The 19,873-nt window shown below is 40.1% G+C and overlaps 1 protein-coding gene and 1 pseudogene across 4 annotated transcripts in view; both read left to right on the forward strand.

Moving 5' to 3' along the window:
- TAB3 (TGF-beta activated kinase 1 (MAP3K7) binding protein 3) overlaps positions 1 to 5,495 on the forward strand; it is a 109,018-nt gene extending 103,523 nt beyond the window's left edge. For 2 of the 4 annotated variants that reach the window (XM_089904648.1, XM_089904647.1), the window contains 2 exons: positions 1,790 to 1,928; positions 4,575 to 5,495. In XM_089904648.1, coding sequence (XP_089760774.1) covers positions 1,790 to 1,928; positions 4,575 to 4,590 — 155 coding nt within the window. In that variant the 3' untranslated portion in view covers positions 4,591 to 5,495. Of the gene's footprint in view, positions 1 to 1,789 lie in introns of all 4 variants that reach the window. The other 2 variants (XM_022562101.3, XM_089904650.1) reach the window with 1 other exon arrangement.
- Positions 4,624 to 12,212, forward strand: LOC111168409 (uncharacterized; annotated as a pseudogene).
- The last annotated feature ends 7,661 nt before the right edge of the window (positions 12,213 to 19,873 follow it).

The following is a 19,873-nucleotide window of genomic DNA, read 5'->3' on the forward strand; positions in this document are numbered from 1 at the left end:
TACAAAGATGTTTTTCCTTAATTAGAATTCTTAACCTTAAAGCCTTGGTTTCTAGCAAAATCTAGGCAGTAATTATGAACTGTTTGCCAATCAGGAAATGCTGGTATGACAGACTATGCACATATCCTATAACCTACTTTCTTTCTTTAGTGGGTCCCAAGACATGTCCAGTGAACGCAGACAGACTTGTTTAGCAGTTAATGTTCTAGTATCTTATTCAGTGGATTCCCATTGCTTAATTTAGCAGTTTCAAAAGTTACCAAAAATCTGGAGAAACTGTTCTGTGTAGGCAGTCCTAAAACATTATTCCTCAAGAGTTCACCTAAAAACTCTCATCTCATTTACCTTTAACGTTTCATCATATCAACTTACTTTCTTGCTGACAAATTTTGTAACAGGAATAGTAACATCTTATTTGACTTCTAGTCAAATTGACTCTATGGTCTGTATTCATTAAACCAACAAACTTAAACTTGTTTTCATTCATTAAAATTAATCCTAGATCATGGTCCTGAAATTCATTTGGTTTGTTTTCTGAGTATTTATATAAGCGCTTAATTTCGTTGAAGCCAATTAAATAGAGCTCTTTTATAGACTGTAGGTATGTGGTGTTACCAAAATCAACACATCTATACATACATCCAAACAAACATGCAAACAGAGACCCAGTACTTCCCATGCCAAAATGTCAGCCATGAACCAGGTACGATAATATGAAACCCACCACTTACAAAAGAGTTTGGATCCAAATTGGGTTTCTTTAAGATTGAACAAATCAAGGTCACCTCTTTAGATGGTTAAACCTTTTTTCCTAATATTTATAGAAAAGACACTTAAGATCTGTATTTGTCCTTGACAAGCCAAGTTCCATGTTGTTACCTAGCCCCCCTTTCCTTTTTTCTTGTTGATGAGAGTTAGTTAGTTAGTTACCTTTGAATTTTGCATTTTGAAAATGGCCTAGATAAGCATTCCTGGGGTAGACCAGCTAGACCTTTGGCATCTCAAAGGCATAGGAGGAGAAATGCAAGCTTCTCCTAGGTGGACTTTGTTCCTTAAGGCCAGATCCACCCCACCCCCCACTACTACAAGCCTCTTAAGGTAGATAGGGGAGGTTTTTGGGATTTGGGAATGGTAAAGGATTGTGGGCTTTGGATTGGATTGTTCCTGGAGCTACACCTCTGGTCCTGGAAAAACCTGATTTTGTAAAACAGGGACAGCTATTTTGAATTTATCAAAGGAGCGACATACCCATCCACCCTATGATAGAATGTTTTTTATGAGCTGTCACACCACTTATAAGTCATTATGATTAAAAACATGCATATTGTGGAGCTGAAAGTCTCATGGAAGAAGGCACACATTTAATCAATGTTTGATATAGTATGACTAGTACTACCGGGGGGGTGGGAGTCATGGGCGGGCTGAAGTTGTGAGGGAAAACTTCAGAACTAATTTAACATGCTATATAACATTTCTCATTGTTTTCACTTGGCTGGAATATAGCATAACTATGCACTATCGAGAGAGAATTAATTAACTTGGAAGGTAGTCTGTGCTGGACTTCTGTCTGCTTGTAGGAAAAAAAGTAAATTGTTGAGAACAAAGTAGAAAATATATCATAAACTTACTATTTAGTTCTGCATTTCTAGTAGCTATGTATACTACTTGGCTTTCTCATTTCACAATACCACTTTCCTTGCTTTTGGGGGGTAATTTTGAATTTCCGTTTCGATGATACTTAGAAAAAAATTCACTCTGTTTTCTCTCTTTTATTCCTAACTTCTCTCAGAGCATCCAAGTAGCTCCAAACAGAGTCCTCGGACACAACCCCGAGATGAAGACTATGAAGGGGCTCCATGGAATTGTGATAGCTGCACCTTTCTGAACCACCCCGCACTAAATCGCTGTGAGCAGTGTGAGATGCCACGGTACACTTGAATTCCCAAGAGTCTGCACTAGGTTGAGAGTGAAGCTTTGAGCGCCCATTAGAAAAAAAGGAAACCTGGGGAATCTGTTCATCTGCCCAGCCTTTTCATTTCATATAACATGGGGGGGGGTGACAATGCAGCTGCTTGTGCTCAATAAAGGAAAAATGGGGAGGGTTTTTTTCCCCCTTTCTTAACTCATTGCAGAGTTACAGATAGAAAGGGATACTTGAAATGGGGAAAGGATTCACTCCTGAAAGAATGTACACAGAGAAGTCAAGAGCTCTTCTGTGCAACCCCAATTGTTAAAGTTACTGCTGTTAAAGTTACTTATAAAATAAGTTACCCTTATTTTATAAACTAGAACTTTGATTCATGATGTGACATGTTACAGTTTATGCAGACAAACTGTGAATTGCCAGAGCAGACTTACCTGGTCACAAGCTCTCTGGAAAACCCAGGCTCCCCGGGCTTCTTCCTGTTGCTTCCTACTGAAGAGAAGGACAGGGAGAAGCAACCAGAGCATGTTTTTCGGGGGGGGGGGGGGGGCAAAATAACAAGGGTATTTGTAATTGCTGCTTTTTTCAGGGGTAATTTCAAACACACAAACAAAATGTTTTAAAATGTGATTTGTAGCAGTCAGGAATTAGGCATATCGTGCCCTTTGTTCAAAAGTACAATCAGAGGCAATAAGATCCCTTTTGCTTGTACAGTGATTCATCAAGCTATACCAACACTGGTAACTAAGACCTAATTATGCCGCATAATAGATATATTTTTTAAGTTACTGCATGCTTTTATTAGGCGCCACTGGTTTTTAAAATAACCAAGTCCTTACAAATTATGATTTTATGAATGACCTTCTCGTAAAACTGCGCTTCACCAATAGCACAGTGAACGTGTGCTGAATGTAAATCCATTCCAAAATCCACTTGGAATCTTGAGCTCAGCTGTGGTTCTATAAGAAATGTTTGCAGTCCCTAGAGCCTTTTTCCCCCTCCTTCCAATTTGTGATAGTCCATGATGTTTACAGCACAGATAATACTTTGTGCCATAATCCTAATTTAGCTGAAAAAAATTAATATTAGTTGTTCAATAAAGATATATTTGCACATATGTTAACAAAATAGTGTGAGGAACATTATAGTTGGCCAATATCATAAAGTTGCACGCTGCGTTATTTGGGGAGGAAGAGAAGGCTAGTCAAGAAATAACGACTGAGAGAAAGGTGAATACAACAGACTTTGAAACTAAGAACTTTTAAAATGTAACAATACTGTAATTCAGAGATGATACTGAGTTTGTTCAGACAGTTCAGGTGATACTAAAGCACTCTTTATTTATGAAACTAGAACTTTAGGGTATAAATAACTGAAGACATACAAAACCATTTGACTTACTAAAGTGCACCACTAGAAAATTATTAATAGGACACTGAATTAAGGCCTTTACCATTGTTGACTTTTCTTCCAAGCTCAGAATTGGACTTTGGAATCTTCCCCCTATTTGGGTAAATATAAACAGCAATGAAATTGGTAGGTTTCCTAATCCTAAAGGATTTTACCTCAGGTTATAACCTGAGGAGTATCTATATACTCTCCCATACCAGCCGTCCCCCTTCTCTCCTCTCTCCCCCTCTCTCTATCACTCACACACACACAGACACACACACGAGCTTCACGCTTCACGCTGTCACTGTATGCTAATTTAGCAGTAATCTCTGGCAGACCTGGAAAAACAAGCTGCACTTAATAGCATAATGAAACCAAAGGCATAATAACTTATCATAGCTTATCATCAAAGTCACAATTTCACACTGTACCTGCAGCTTTGAAAACATTTTTTCATATGTGGAAAATGTCCTGAAGAATATCTACTTGTCTCACAAAGTCAGCGTGGCTATGTAATTATCCTGATAAAACATCTCTCATATAACAACTGTGGTAAAACTGTGAAAATAAAGGTGAGAAAGCAGATGGGCTTAAAAGCATTGACCTGAAAACAGCATTCACTCTCTAAAGGCTTTTGTAGTAACACTGGTGTCTGTCAGTCTCCAGTAAGTCTATCAGTCCTACTGTCCTGTAATATGCCCATGCTTTTGCCTTTGTATGGTTTCACATCTCTTTAGTGATGGTCAACCCCACTTGGTATTAAGTAACAATTTAGGGGAAAAATACATATATTGCTTGATGTTCTAGCTAAAGGTTTACCCAGTATTCTTAGTGATAATGCTGAAGTGGCAGCAATTAACTTGGCAGTTGTCAGTTGAGAATGAAAGTAGCATGTATGCAAACCGTTTGATGCTTTATTAAAACCATGTAGATGACTTTAAAACTATTGCATGAACATACATCCAGATTACTGAACTGTTATCATCATACAGTAGATGCATGGTTCCAGTCCTTTGGTGATAGATCTAGTAAATCATTGTTTTCACCTGCCAGGAAAAATGAGCACTCAGTCTATTTGATAGGTGTAGAGGGTGGGGTTTGAGACATCAGAGATTGATTTTTAAGGAAGTTTTGTATATGTTCATTTCTGGTTGTGCACAAGTTTCATACGCCAACATAGGCTGTATTCAGTTTTTAAAATAAGCAAAATTATTTGACACTGATAAATTTGATATATTTAACTGTGTCCCATATATAGACTACTTCTTGCCTGACAAGTTTGAACAAGAATTCAGTCAACTTTCAAGATGCCTTTTCAAAAGGATCTGGCTGCTGAGGTGCCTATGCTTTTAGGATCAGTTGGTGCACTTCTTGTATCTAGTAAAAAAAAAAAAAAAAAAAGGTTTTTTCTTAAAATACAACCAGTTTGATGTATCTGGGAACACAGAGAGCTGACTGTACATTTTACATTATTTCACTGTTTTGTAAACTGGGTTTGTAGAAAGCACCTTTGTCATTTTGTTGAAGTACATTGCCCCTTACATTTTGAGGTAGTTCTTTAAAGTGGTAAAAGAGGAGTCAGAAACTTTCTAAACATTGTAAAATGTTTCCAATAATGACCTTGTTTGAGGGAGTACAGAGGCGCGCAATTTAAAATAAACAAAAGAAGTGCGTGGTAGAAAAGGTAGTTTTAGAGCAGATTAATGATGGTGGGGAAAGTGTTGCTAATTTGTTTATTTCCCTGAAAAAATGGGAGTGTGATGAGCAGTTTAATAATAAGGAGCTGGTCTCAATTTTAGTACTTATTATAAAAGAGATCAATGTTTCCTTCAGTTTTGACATTGCTTTGTCCCAGTTATCTAGGGGGTTCATATTCCAACTTTCTGTGGCAACTCGATTTTATATAGTATTTTAAAAGGTAATTGTAATGTTTTTGACAGTATAAACAAAGAGCAAGAATATAAGGCATAGAAAAACTGTCCTTTGAAAATATCAGTGATGTACCCTGGAATGTGAAGATGTCCCCTTATAGTTTAAATTGATTTATATTTTAATATTGTAATCACTGTTCAGACTTTGAACGAGTCATTACAGTGTGTGTCTGTATATCCGTAGAGAAAAATGACAAATGTAATGTTACTTTAAAATCAAAATAAATTTGGCACTGTCTGTTGCACCACTACTGTATCTTTTTGAAAGAATTATTAACAGTATTTTCTTATTGTAAAAGGTAATTCTGATGCTGATTTCATTCACCAGACGTGCGTATTTTTTTCTGTTATTTGCATCCCCAAATAAATATTTAATACAGGTAGATTCTGCATGGCTTGAGCATTCAGAGATTAATAGAATGACGACTCAATTTTAATTTCTAAAGCCATGAAACGTGGCTTTGACGCTGAACAACTCTGATCTCTTGTTTATAATGACACCCAGTTGTCCATGTTTCCCCACTGTAAAAGATTTGCTCAATTTCTTCCCTAAAACAGCAAGAATTTATTAAATCTTGTAAATACCATGTCTTAGATTTCTGTGTATGTTGTGAATTTAATTATTTTGAGGCGAAATTGTACAAAGGCATTTTTAAAGGCTATGCATGCATCGTACCTCCAAACAGAACATATTCGGAAAGTCAGATCCCTGAGAAATAAATTAATAAACTAAAAGCAAACACTACATTCTGCATCCTTTCTGTGTAATTAGAAATGATTTACAATATCAAACCAGTCCTAGTTCCAATACTCATATATTTCTGGACTGAAATATGCTGTCTTAGAAATCTAATCTTTTCTGTTCTTCTGTTAGAACATGTAGTAACGTTAGATGTGGGTTATTAAGTATTAGTACATTACTCTAACTTAAAACTTGTGTAAAAGTATAAATAAGCAAATTTTATATAAAAGTGGGATATATACACTACCAAATGTAAAATAGCTAGTGGGAAGCAGCCGCATAGCACAGGGAGATCAGCTCCGTGCTTTGTGACCACCTAGAGGGGTGGGATAGGGAGGGTGGGAGGGAGACGCAACAGGGAGGAGATATGGGGATATATGTATACATGTAGCTGATTCACTTTGTTATACAGCAGAAACTGACACACCATTGTAAAGCAATTATACTCCAATAAAGATGTTTAAAAAAGTGGGATATGTTAAAAATTTACATTTTTCATTCCACTTTAATATATATCACTTACCAAAGAATGAGTGATTTTCTTATATCTTTATGTCATCTGTAGTTAGGTTTTCAAAGGGATATAATCACCTTCCTCTTGCTAGGGTCTGTAGTCACCCTTCCCAACTTGTGCACAGAAAATACTGCAGATGAATTATGGTAGATAGTATTTTCAGTGATTAGGCATATTTAAAGTCAAAATCACTCCCACTACATTATTTAAATATAAGAAAATTTGCAAACATACAGAAGTACAGAAGAATCCTGTAATCCCCCACTCATTACCCAGCTTCCAAAATTATCCAGATATAAGCAGACTTATTTCATCTATATTCTCATCCACCACCCCCACCATTATTTTGAAACAAATCCCCAGACATCCTAGCAACTCATCTGTAAATAAACTTCAAGTTTATTAAAAAGCACCATCTATCACACCTTATAAGATAATATCAAATATCCAGTGTTAAGTTTCCCAACTGGTCTCACAGGTTTTTTTTATAAGCATGTCTAAATTAGGGTCTAAGTAGAATACTTGACATTGATTGTTATGTTTCTTACATCTTTAACCTGCATATATACTTTCCCTCCTTCCCTCTCAGAGGTTACAAGGAAACTTTACCTCATCAGGTACTTGGTTACCCTCCACCACATCTTAGTGTAAAGTAACACATAGAAAGAACATCAAAGATAACTAAAAATAGTATGTGAAGTATTTTTTTATTGTCTTCTTTCCCTTCTCATCACTTCTCACATCCTGTGTTGTCCCTTTTAAACAATCTGTTTTTGAAGTAGAAGATTACTTCAAATCTGGTTACCACAATAGTGATTCCTTGTGCTGCTCATTTTGTTAATTAGGCATCTGAGAGAACTGCATCATCTGTCTGTAATCCCACTACCCATATAATGATTTCTCTTCAGGTACTGACCGCTCAGTTTCCCACACGGAAGTGTGCTGGGTGTGGTTTGTCTCCTACCCCAATTCCTCCAGAGACTTCCTGACTTGACTTTGGCCTACAGGCCTTTTTCTAGGACACTATCCAGGTGGTGTTTCGTGACGGAGGTTTCAAAGGTTTTAATAGGGTATATAATGTGTGGGTGAGATTTTTGGTTCGCCACTTCCATACTCTTAGAGCTGTCAAATCATCTCACTTGTCCTGCCCTTTGGAAAAGTGGTGGGTGTGCTTTTTTTTTTAAGTCTTTTTTTTTTTTTTTTTTTTCGGTACGCGGGCCTCTCCCGTTGCGGAGCACAGACTCCGGACGCGCAGGCTCAGTGGCCATGGCTCACGGGCCCAGCCGCTCCGCGGCATGTGGGATGCTCCCGGACCGGGGCACGAACCGGCGTGCCCCACATCGGCAGGCGGACTAACAACCACTGTGCCACCAGGGAAGCCCCGTGGGTGTGCTTTTCACCAGCCTCTCATGACGTTCCAGCGGTAAGAAAAAGAGTATGCAGGAAAATCAGGTGATGCAGCCTAGCTTCCTTCGGTTTTGCATTGCGATTCGGGAGCAAAATGCTACTTACTATATATTATATTACTTCGCTTCCTTTTGACTTGTTTATGCATTTATTCTCTTGGGGACTGAATCTGTTTTGAGGTAGTTCTATTCCCTTGATCAAGAACCACTAACATAGCCATTTCTAAATCCCATCCCCCAATTATGACTTCTTTTAAGTCACTAAAAATAGTCTGCTTTGGGTGTACATGATTCAAAAAAAAGGTCTTTATTTGAAAGGCATTTGGGGTTGGGGGAGGAGAAAATTGGATTAGTGTATTGAAATAGCTTGCATTCCCTCTACACTTTCCTACACTTTCACAACGAATGAAATGGTCACAGCTGGCAGGGGTACTGCTATTTCAAGATTAGAATTTGAGTTTCTCTTCCCAAATTCTACTGAAATAACTAATGAAAGCATTTTTAAGGGCTGGAGAACAGGGAAAAAGGGTGCTCTCAGGGAGAAGGAAATGACAGGATGCAGATGGGGGGCGTGTGTGTACTGAGGGCGGTAGCAACCAATATCAAGAACCCACAGTTTTAGCTGCCAGTGAAAGTTAACCTGTAACTCAAGTCTATTGGGCTCCCCAACGGAGGCCATGAAGACCCCCAAATTCTGAGCAGCAGGCAAATAGAAAGATCTGTGATGGTCAGAAAGCAGGGAGACTGCGGCAACTGCCCTCTGTCTCACTTGCACCACACATGACTAAATAAGAGAGGTACTTAATACAACTGGTTTGGCCACATTGATAAGGAGCATGATGCACCCAGTAACTTCAAGCTGCCATACGAGCATGGAGGAAAAACTTCCTTAGCCTAGCTCAAGATTCCAGGGAGCAATTTTCAACCCTGGTGTAAATACCTAAAAGCAGCAGCCACTGGTGTTTGCTTATTGACTGGCTAGAAACAAATGCTTAGCAAAACGTTCAACCTCCCTGTCTTTCCTATACTCTGTAATCAAGTAATTTTCGAACCGAGAAGAAGCTACAGAAAAGAGTAGAAAAGCTTTATGCTTGCTTTTTCGTTAAGGATTAAAAGATTAAAGCAGCGTGACCCACATAACCTTTTAAAAATTTCCTTAAAAATCAGCGAACATATGGAAACGTTTAGCCTCCTGAAAAAAGGACTTCATTCTACAGAATCAGAGAAGAAGAGCAAACTTTGATTTCTAATTTTAATTCCAAACAAAAATTTACAGCTATGTCATATCTCTCAAAAAGGATTAATCAGATCAGGGATGGTTGCTTTCAAATGAAAAGTAACTTTTATGGAATTGTAAACTAAAAATATAGGTAGTGAGATTTCACAAAACTGAGTCAATAGAGAAACTATTCTAGAATTCAGAGGAAAGGGATAGAGATGAAGAGCTAACACATAAGAAATGTGAATTCTAGATCCAGGAGATGCAATAAGGCATACCACAAGGAACGAACACAGCAGATAGGGAAGAAGCAAGAAATATAGAAAAAAGAAACATGGGGATGAGAGGGTTTAAGAAGATTACCTATCAAGATAAACAATAAACAAAGGTGACATCAGAATTCTCCTAAATTTTGTGTGTAAAACTTGAACACACCTGTCTAATTTTGACATGCAAAACAGACAAAATAGGAAATATTATAAATGGCAGTTAAATCTCCATATAATAAAATTTTGTATCTCATGTGAACTAAATGTTTTTTCAAATGTCCACCAAACATTAACCAAAAAAAAAAATATACCCAGAAAACCTGAATTTTTAAAACAATTCTACAGGCCACATTTTTCTAATTGCAAGACACTAAATCTTTAAAAATTACTGAATCAAATCAAGCCACCTAAAAGGGGAAGAAGAAAAAAAAACTTCTAAAGCTCTTGATTAAAAACTGGAATTAAAATCAAAGTCAGGGGCTGCCCTGGTGGCGCAGTGGTTGAGAGTCCGCCTGCCGATGCAGGGGACACGGGTTCATGCCCCGGTCCGGGAGGATCCCACGTGCCCCGGAGCGGCTGGGCCCGTGAGCCATGGCCGCTTAGCCTGCGCGTCCGGAGCCTGTGCTCCGCAACGGGAGAGGCCACAACAGTGAGAGGCCCGCGTACCGCAAAAAACAAACAAACAAAAAAAAAACCAGCCAGATTTAGTTCAGGCAAATCCTCAACAAGAGGCTTTAGCAAAGATGTTATCTCAAACTCAAAGCTTTCCACTCCCAGAAAACAGGGCAGAATAAAAGAGTATGATACCTCAATGACGTTTAGAGAATGCATCTGTTGAAACAGTTCTAGATGCAAGTAAATTGTCCACACTTGTAACAGAACAAGTTGCACAAAGAAATAATTCAGAACTTGAGTTGATGAAATACATTTCCATTACTAGATGTCTCTGTGCAAACTCTTAACAGTGAAACGAAAATGTGAAAAATCACAGTGCAACTATACTCTGAGAGAAAACACACTGTATTTAATACAGCCAGTGTCAAGAATCCTTACGAGCTGGAAGGCTCCAAGAAAGAGCTGGATCAGAGGTCTTCCAAGGGCAAGCTGATGTGTAACGTGTATGGAAAAGTGGTTTCACAAGCCAGCAGCTTGAGAAGGCACGTGAGTATACATACAAGGGAGTCAAACTCTACCTCTGCCACACGTGTGGAAATGTGTTCACCCAGTATAACCAGCTGAAAACTCATGTAAGAAAGCCATATAAATGAATTATGTGATAGAGGCTTTTGCTCAAAAATGCCAGGTACTCATCCGCAGTCGCATTCACTGTGGTGAGAAAAAACCCTTTAAGTGTGATGCATGTCACTGACCACTTACAACTTCCACAATTTCAAGATTAACAACATGGACAGATAGCGGAGAGAAGTCCTATGTCTAAGACAGGAGTGGACAAAGATTTGCCCGTCCCAGCACGCTGACCTCTCACAGTCGCAGGCTTACCGAAGGAAACCCTTACAGGTGTCATACCCACAAGGACGCGTGTGCTGTCTCTAGTTCTCTTATCTCACACACTCCAAACACGCAGGGGGAAACCATACAAAGGTGGTTGTCTGTGGGAAAACTTCAGCTCAAAAACTTCTGATCTCATCAATAAGAAAGGTAATTTATTATGTAGAAGTACTTACAAAGCTATTAAAAATGTAAAGAACCATAAAATGCAAGTTCAGACTAGGCAAAACTCTAGATTCCAGTGCTAAGATTCCATATGGAAACGTCCTGTATTGGAAGCTATGGATTTGAGGCTTTCTGAAATGACTTTACCAGATGATAATCAGTGTTCTCCATCAGATACTTGCTGTGCTTAGCTGGGACTAGAGTTGATTTGCGGGGTGCTGGGGGCTGAGGAGAACAGTTAACTGAGGAATAGAAAGTTGCTTATATGTCTCTGTTAGTAAACAAAAATATCTCTGGTAAAACTTTCTGCATCTTCACTGTGCAGTGCTCGTTCTGACTTTTCGCTTTTGAAGTCTAGACATACACACAGCTTTTTAAGGAACGCATATGACAGTACTTTTAAATAGAGTGCTATTTTAATTTTTAATATACGTTAAACTGATTTTCAAGTTGCCTGCATTCCATTTTTACTTTGCATTAACTATTGCCTTTAATTTAGTTAAGGAGAATCTATCTTACAGTGTGCATCAGCGTATAATCTATTCACGATTCATTTTTGACTTGTGAAATTTTTATTTTTCTGTCCTCAAATTTTAAGCAAAGTTCTTAACAGTATCAGCCCAAGAGTGTTGCTGTTTGTAAGCCCAATAGACCAATATGTAAGCAATGGGGAAAAAATTGAAATTTTACATTTCTAGAATATTTGAGTTATCTTTCTTCTTAACATATTCGACTGGAAATAACTTTTCTAATAAAGTATAGAAGGTTCTCATAAAAACTAAAGTGTATATAATTTTTAAAACCAATTTATTGAAGTATAATGGATATGTTTGTAGAGAACTCAGTATTATGGAGGAAACTCAAGGGCAGTGTTTTGCTTTGAGACTACATTTTCAAAATTAATTTTAAATAGGTATTTGGTGTTTTTATCCTGCCAAAAGAGAATTTGAAAATTCAATTCAGGGCTTCCCTGGTGGCGCAGTGCTTGAGAGTCCGCCTGCCAATGCAGGGGACACGGGTTTGTGCCCCGGTCCGGGAAGATCCCACATGCCCCGGAGCGGCTGGGCCCGTGAGCCATGGCCGCTGAGCCTGCGCGGCCAGAGCCTGGGCTCCGCAACGGGAGACGCCCCAACAGTGAGAGGCCCGCGTACCGCAAAAAAAAAAAAAAAAAAAAAAAAAAAAACTTGCTTCATTTTTACATTTATTTATTTATTTATGGCTACGTTGGGTCTTTGTTGTGGTGCGCAGGCTTCTTCATGGCAGTGGCTTCTCTTGCTGCAGAGCTTGGGCTCTAGGGCACGGGCTTCAGTAGCTATGGCACATGGGCTCAGTAGTTGTGGCTCGCGGGCTCTAGAGCACAGGCTCAGTAGTTGTGGCGCGCGGGCTTAGTTGCTCCGCGGCATGTGGGATCTTCCCGGACCAGGGCTCGAACCCGTGTACCCTGCATTGGCAGGCAGATTCACAACCACTGCACCACCAGGGAAGTCCCTGATTCATTTTTAATAGATTAATTTGCTGAAGATAAGGAAAATATACTGAGTTTTGAAATTTTTTGAGACTCTTCTGGTGTACCTGCTATGCACTTTTTAAAAATGAATATTAAAATCTAAAAGATTTTTACTGAATATAAACAATGCATAACTGCAAATCCCTCGTTTTCTGAATTTGGTGTATTATCTTACATAAGGAATGAGAAATTAACTTCAATTATGATATTTTGAGCTACTAGAAGGCAAATTTATTTTAATATTTGAGTGTCTATAAGCTGTATATATTTTTTTGGTGTCTTAAAACATAGCATTTGGTAATTATAGTTTCACAGGGTCCTTTTCCTTGCTTCATGGATATAAAAAAAATTTAGGGTTACCTGATGTTAACTGCTACCCTTCCCCTTTATTCTTTGCTCTTGCATTGATTTATTTCACTGTCTCATCTTCGGTCATTAAGTAATCAGTTCCACAAACTCAGTTCCTATACTGCTGACAGAACTGCCTGGTGACATTTTTTCTTATTTCTGCCCTGCATTACCTGTGGTTTATTTCCTACTTTTAAACTAGACGTGTAATATAGTTAATGTATTTTCCACTGGTAGTGATTTCTTTCATTGTAATTGTCTCTGCTTAGAGGTCCAGGTCATAAGAATCAATTACAGAAAATATAGTAATTACTATAGCTACTCAATTCTTGTAGAGATCTTCACTATTTCTCAGCATGTTCAGCATTTTCACAAGAAAGTACCACCAGCAGGATTGACTTCACTGAAGAAGGAATTTGAAATATTGCCTTTGTATAATACACATTAAACTTAGTATTTAATTATTTATCTAAGAAATCTAACCATACGTGTTTATTAACTTCATATGCTGGCTTTAAATAAAATTCATGAATTTATAAAATGCTGAACTAATCTAATCTAGCTTGAATTCAACAGGAATCTATTTGAACAGATACTACAGTAAAAATGTGAAAAATGATAATACCCAGTGCTCGGGGACCTTCTCACACTGCTAGAGATCAATTTGGCAACATTTAATCAAAGTCTAAATGTGGTCCAGTCCTGGGAAATTTTCACAAAGACATCATTAGGTGTGCAAAGAAGCATGTATCATCCAGTCAAGGTACTGTTTGCCACAGTGAAGAATTAGAAACAACTTATCACTAATGGGGTTGGTTAAGTAAATTGTGTAAGAACTACGTGATATTATTAATTTTTGTCAAAAGTCATAGTTTACATAATATCCAATTGATGGAATTACAGATAATCTTTATTTTCTAAACTGTGACTGAATTTTTAGAATTATTCTTATTTTTATTTTATGATGACCATGTAATAATTTTATAATCACAAGTATCAAAAAGTCTAAGGAAAGTAAATTGGCCAAGATATTGGAGTAGGAAGACCGTGAGCTCATTTCTTCTCACCAGAATGACAACTATTTAGAGAACACCTATCAGTGAAAAGGACCGGAACCTACCAGAAGAGATCTTCTACAACTAAAGACAGAAAGAAGAAACCACAAGATGGGTAGGACGGGTGGAGTCACAGTACTGTCAAGACCCAAACCCACAAATGCGAGGAAAATTACAATTGCAGACGTCTTCCCCAAGGAGCAAGGGGTCAAAGCCCCACATCAGGTTCCCCAGCCCGAGGGTGCTGCACCAGGAAGCTGAAACCCTAAAACACTTGGCTTTGAGCGCCAGCAGGGCTTACTTTCAAGAGTCCCAGAGGGCTGTAGGAAATGGAGACCCCACTCTTAAAGGACCAAAAACACATACACTCTGGGACCTAGGACAGAAACAGTCACTGGAAAGGAGCCTGGGTCAGACCCACCCGCTGATCTTGGTGAGTCTCCCAGAGAGGCAGGAGGCAACATTCCTGGGGACATAGATACTGGTGGCAGCCATTCTGGGAGCTTGTTCCACCATGTGGACACTGGTGCTGGCAAGTGCTACTTTGGAATCCTCCATCTAGCTTATGAGCCTCAGGACCCAGCCCCGACCTCGCCTATCAGCCTGTAGGCAACAGCACTGGGAAACCTCAGGCCAGTCAACTAGCCAGGTGGCCACACAGCCCCACCCACTGGCAGAGAGGCTGCTCTAAGACCCCTTGAGCCCACAGCCACCCCTGGACACAGCCCTTTCCACCAGAGGGCCGAGGACTCTGCACCACACTCCAGTGCACAGGGACTAGATCCAGGACCCCCAGAGACCCTGGGACCCAGCCCCACCCACCAGTGGGCAGGCATCAACCTTATAATCGCCAGTACTGCACACCAGGGAGCCTGCTCTAGCCTACGGACCAGCCTCACCCAAAAGCGGGCAGACACCAGCCCCAATAAAACTGCACACCAGGCCCACCACCAGCAGGCCAGCACTAGCCCTGGGACCAGCTGGACCCCAGCCCAGCCCACCAGCAGGTGAACACAAACTTTGGGACACCCTGGACCCCACAGCCATCTGGGTCAGGAACTGGCCCCAATCACGAGTGGTTTGACACCAGATCTGGGACCCCTGAACGCTGCAGCCAGACCCTAGGACCTGGCTGTGCCTGCCAGTAGGCCAGCACTAGGCTCAGTGCACCCCCGCCGCTGGGTTGTGCAGCCGGCCACCTCGTGACCCAGCCCAGGCAAGCAGCGGCCAGCAGCCTCTATACAAGGCAGGGCCAGCAAACAACCAGACCAGTGACCAGCCACGCCTACAAGACTACCCATAGCAGTTACCTGACAAAACAGAAGGAGCTGTGCAACCCCCACAGGGGGCACCCCTACAGCATATAGCTCTAGTGAACAGAGAGGAGTACCCTGCTGGGATCAAAAACAAAAACAAAAACCTTATGGTTACCAAAGGGGAAAGGTGGGGGGAGAAATAAATTAGGAGGTTGGGATTAACGTATACACATTATTATATATAAACCAGATAATCAACAAGGACCCAGGGTATAGCAGATTATTGGGTAGGGAAATCTACCCAATAATCTGTAATAACCTAAATGGGAAAATAATCTGTAATAACCTAAATGGGAAAATAATCTGAAAAAGAATAGATACATGTATAACTGAATCACTCTGCTGTACACCTGAAACCAACACAACATTGTAAATCAACTATACTCCAGTACAAAATAAAAATTTTAAATAAAGGAAACAAAAAACGGTGACAAAAGACACAAAAACCTCAAAAAAAAAAAAGACATAAGGATGGCCAAAAGACACATGAAAAGAGGCTGAACATGACTAATTATTAGTGAAATGCAAATCAAAAGTACAATGAGCTATCACCTCACACCAGTCAGAATGGCCACCATCAAAAAGTCTATAAATAACAAATGCTAGCGGGTATGGAGAAAAAGGAACCCTCCTACACTATTGGTGGGAATGTAAATTTGTACCACCACTATGGAGAACAGTATGGAGGTCCCTTAAAAAACTAAAAATAGAGCTACCATACGACCCAGCAATCCCATTCCTGGGCGGATATCTAGAAAAGACAAAAACTCTAATTTAAAAAGATACATACATGCACCATAATGTTCACAGCAGCTCTATTTACAATACCCAAGAGATGGAAGAAACCTAATTGTCCATCAACGGATGAATGAATAAAGAAGATGTGGGGTGTGTGTGTGTGTGTGTATACATGTGCATGCGCACACACACACACAAATGGAATATTACTCAGCCATAATAGAGTGAAATAATGTCATTTGCAGCAACATGTAAAGACCTAGAGATTATAATCCTAAATGAAGTAAGGCACAGAAAGACAAATACGATATCACTTATATGTGGAATCTAAAAAATGATACAAATGAAGTGACTTACAAAACAGAAACAGACTCACAGATGTAGAACAAAATTTATGATACCAAAGGGGATAGATGAGGGAGGGACACATTGGGAATTCGGAATTAACATATACACACTACTATGTATAAAACAGGCAAACAAGAAAGACATACTGTATAGCACAGGGAACTTTACTGAATATTCTGTAATGACCTAAATGGGAAAATAATCTGAGAAAGAATAGATATATGTATATGTATAACTGAATCACTTTGCTGTACACCTGAAACTAACACAACATGGTAATAAATCAATTGTACTCCAATATAAAATAAAATTTTTTTAAAAGTAAAAAAAACTGTGACAAAGGAGAAAAAAGCTCAAATTAAAAAAAACACAATGGGGCTTCCCTGGTGGCACAGTGGTTGAGAGTCTGCCTGCCGATGCAGGAGACACGGGTTCATACCCCGGACTGGAGATGCCACGTGCCACAGAGCGGCTAAGCCCGTGAGCCATGGCCGCTGAGCCTGCGCATCCGGAGCCTGTGCTCCACAATGGGAGAGGCCACAACAGTGAGAGGCTCGCATACCGCAAAAAAAAAAAAAAAACAAAAAAAAAACCCACAATGAAGACATACAGGTGGCCAAAACGCACATGAAAGATGCTCAACATCGCTAATTATTAGAGAAATGCAAATTAGAGAAATGCAAATCACCACTACAATGAAGTATCACCTCACAGTCAGGATGGCCATCATCAAAAAGTCTACAAATAATAAATGCTAGAGCAGGTGTGGAGAAAAAGGAACCCTCCTACACTACTGGAGGGACAGTAAATCTGTACAGCCACCATGGAGAATAGTACGGAAGTTCCTTAAAAAACAAAAAAGAGAAGTACCATATGATCCAGCAATTCCACTACAGAGCATATATCCAGAGATAACCATAATTCGAAAAGATACATGCACCCCAATGTTCACTGCAGCACTATTCACAATAGTCAAGCTATGGAAGCAACCTAAATGTCCATCAACAGATGAATGTATAAAGACAGTGTGCTATATGTATACAGTGGAATACTACTCAGCCATAAAAAGAACAAAACAATGCCATTTACAGTAACATGGATGGACCTAGAGATGATCACCCTAAGTGAAGTAAGTCAGACAGAGAAACAGTAATACTATATATATCATGTATATCTGGAATCTTAAAAATGATACAAATGAACTATTTCACAAAATAGAAACAGACTCACAGATTTAGAAAACTTATGATACCAAAGGGGAAAGGTAAGGGGAGGGATAAATTAGGAGTTTGGGAAAATTTATACACACTACTATATGTACAATAGTTAATCAACAAGGACCTACTATAGAGCAGAGGAAATTCTACTTAATATTTTGTAATGACCTATATGGGAAAAGATACTGAAAAAGAATAGGTACATGTATATATATATAACAGAATCATGTTGCCGTACACCTGAAATTAGCACAACACTGTAAATCAATTATACTCCAATACAAAATAAATACTTTAAATAAAGGAAAAAAGACTGTGAGGAAAGACAAAAAAAACTTAAAAAAAAAAAAAAAAGACAGGGCTTCCCTGGTGGCGCAGTGGTTGACAGTGCGCCTGCCGATGCAGGGGACACGGGTTCATACCCCGGTCCGGGAAGATCCCACATGCCGCGGAGCGGCTGGGCCCGTGAGCTATGGCCGCTGCGCCTGCATGTCCAGAGCCTGTACTCCGCAACGGGGGAGGCCACAACACTGAGAGGCCCGCGTACCAGGAAAGAAAAAAAAAAAAAGACATACACATAGGCAAAAGGCACATGCAAAGATGTCCAACATCACTAATTATAAGAAAAATGCAAACCAAAACTACATTGAGGGACTTCCGTGGTAGCGCACTGCTTAAGAATCCACCTGCCAATGCAGGGGACATGGGTTTGATCCCTGGTCTGGGAAGATCCCACATGCCACGGAGCAACTAAGGCTGTGCACACAACTACTGAGCCTGTAGGCCACAACTAATGAAGCCCATGCACTCTAGGGCCCACGTGCCGCAACTACCGAGCCTGCGTGCTGGAACCACCAAAGCCTGCACGCCTAGAGCCTGTGCTCCGCAACAGGAGAAGCCACTACAATGATAAGCCCGCACACAGCAACAAAGAGTAACCCCCATGTGCCACAACTACAGAAAGCCTGCGTGCAACAACAAACACCCAACTCAGCCAAAATAAAAAAACAAAACAAACAAAAAAAAGGCATTGAGGTATCACCTCGCACCGGTCAGAATGGCCATCATCAAAAATTCTACAAATACCGGCTCGGGGTCTCTTCCCTCCGCCGTCACAGAACTGCCCTGGAGCCCGAGGGGAGGGTGGCCTCACTGAGGATGCCGGCTCTGGAGTGGCCCCGGCGGCTGAAGCTACGACAGTCGTGCGAACAGCGGGCTGGCCGTGTGGATGAAAGGCTCTTGGTGCTGCAGCCAGGACTCAGTGCTGTGCCTCTGAGGTGGGAGGGCCAACTTCAGGACACTGGTCCAAAAAGAGACCTCCCAGCTCCATGTAATATCAAACGGTGAAAATCTCCCAGAGATCTCCATCTCAACACCAGCACCCAGCTTCACTCACTGACCAGCAAGCTACAGTGCTGGACACCCTACGCCAAACAACTAGCAAGACAGGAACACAACCCCATCCATAAGCAGACAGGCTGCCTAAAATCATAATAAGGTCACAGGCAACCCAAAACACACCACCAGATGTGGACCTGCCCACCAGAAAGACAAGACCCAGCCTCATCCACCAGAACACAAGTACTAGTCCCCTCCACCAGGAAGCTTACACAAACCACTGAATCAACTTTAGCCACTGCAGACAGACACCAAAAACAACGGGAACTACGAACCTGGAGCCTGCAAAAAGGAGACCCCAAACACAGTAAGATAAGCAGAATGAGAAGACAGAAAAACACACAGCAGATGAAGGAGCAAGATAAAAACCCACCAGACCTAACAAATGAAGAGGAAATAGGCAGTCTACCTGAAAAACAATTCAGAATAATGATAGTAAAGATGATCCAAAACCTTGGAAATAGAAAAGACAAAATGCAAGAAACATTTAACAAGGAACTAGAAGAACTAAATAGGAAACAAGCAACGATGAAAACACAATAAATGAAATTTAAAATACTCTAGAAGAGATCAACAGCAGAATAATTGAGGCAGAAGAACGAATAAGTGACCTGGAAGATAAAATAGTGGAAATAACTACTGCGAAGCAGAAGAAAGAAAAAAGAATGAAAAGAACTGAGGACAGTCTCAGAGACCTCTGGGACAACATTAAACACACCAACATTCGAATTACAGGGGTTCCAGAAGAAGAAGAGAAAAAGAAAGGGACTGAGAAAATATTTGAAGAGATTATAGTTGAAAACTTCCCTTATATGGGAAAGGAAATGGTTAATCAAGTCCAAGAAGCACAGAGAGTCCCATACAGGATAAATGCA

The sequence above is a fragment of the Delphinapterus leucas genome, chromosome X (genome assembly GCF_059928025.1).
Source record: "Delphinapterus leucas isolate spDelLeu-1000000601 "Yukka" chromosome X, BTC_Dleu_Yukka2, whole genome shotgun sequence".
NCBI classification, from domain to species: domain Eukaryota; kingdom Metazoa; phylum Chordata; class Mammalia; order Artiodactyla; family Monodontidae; genus Delphinapterus; species Delphinapterus leucas.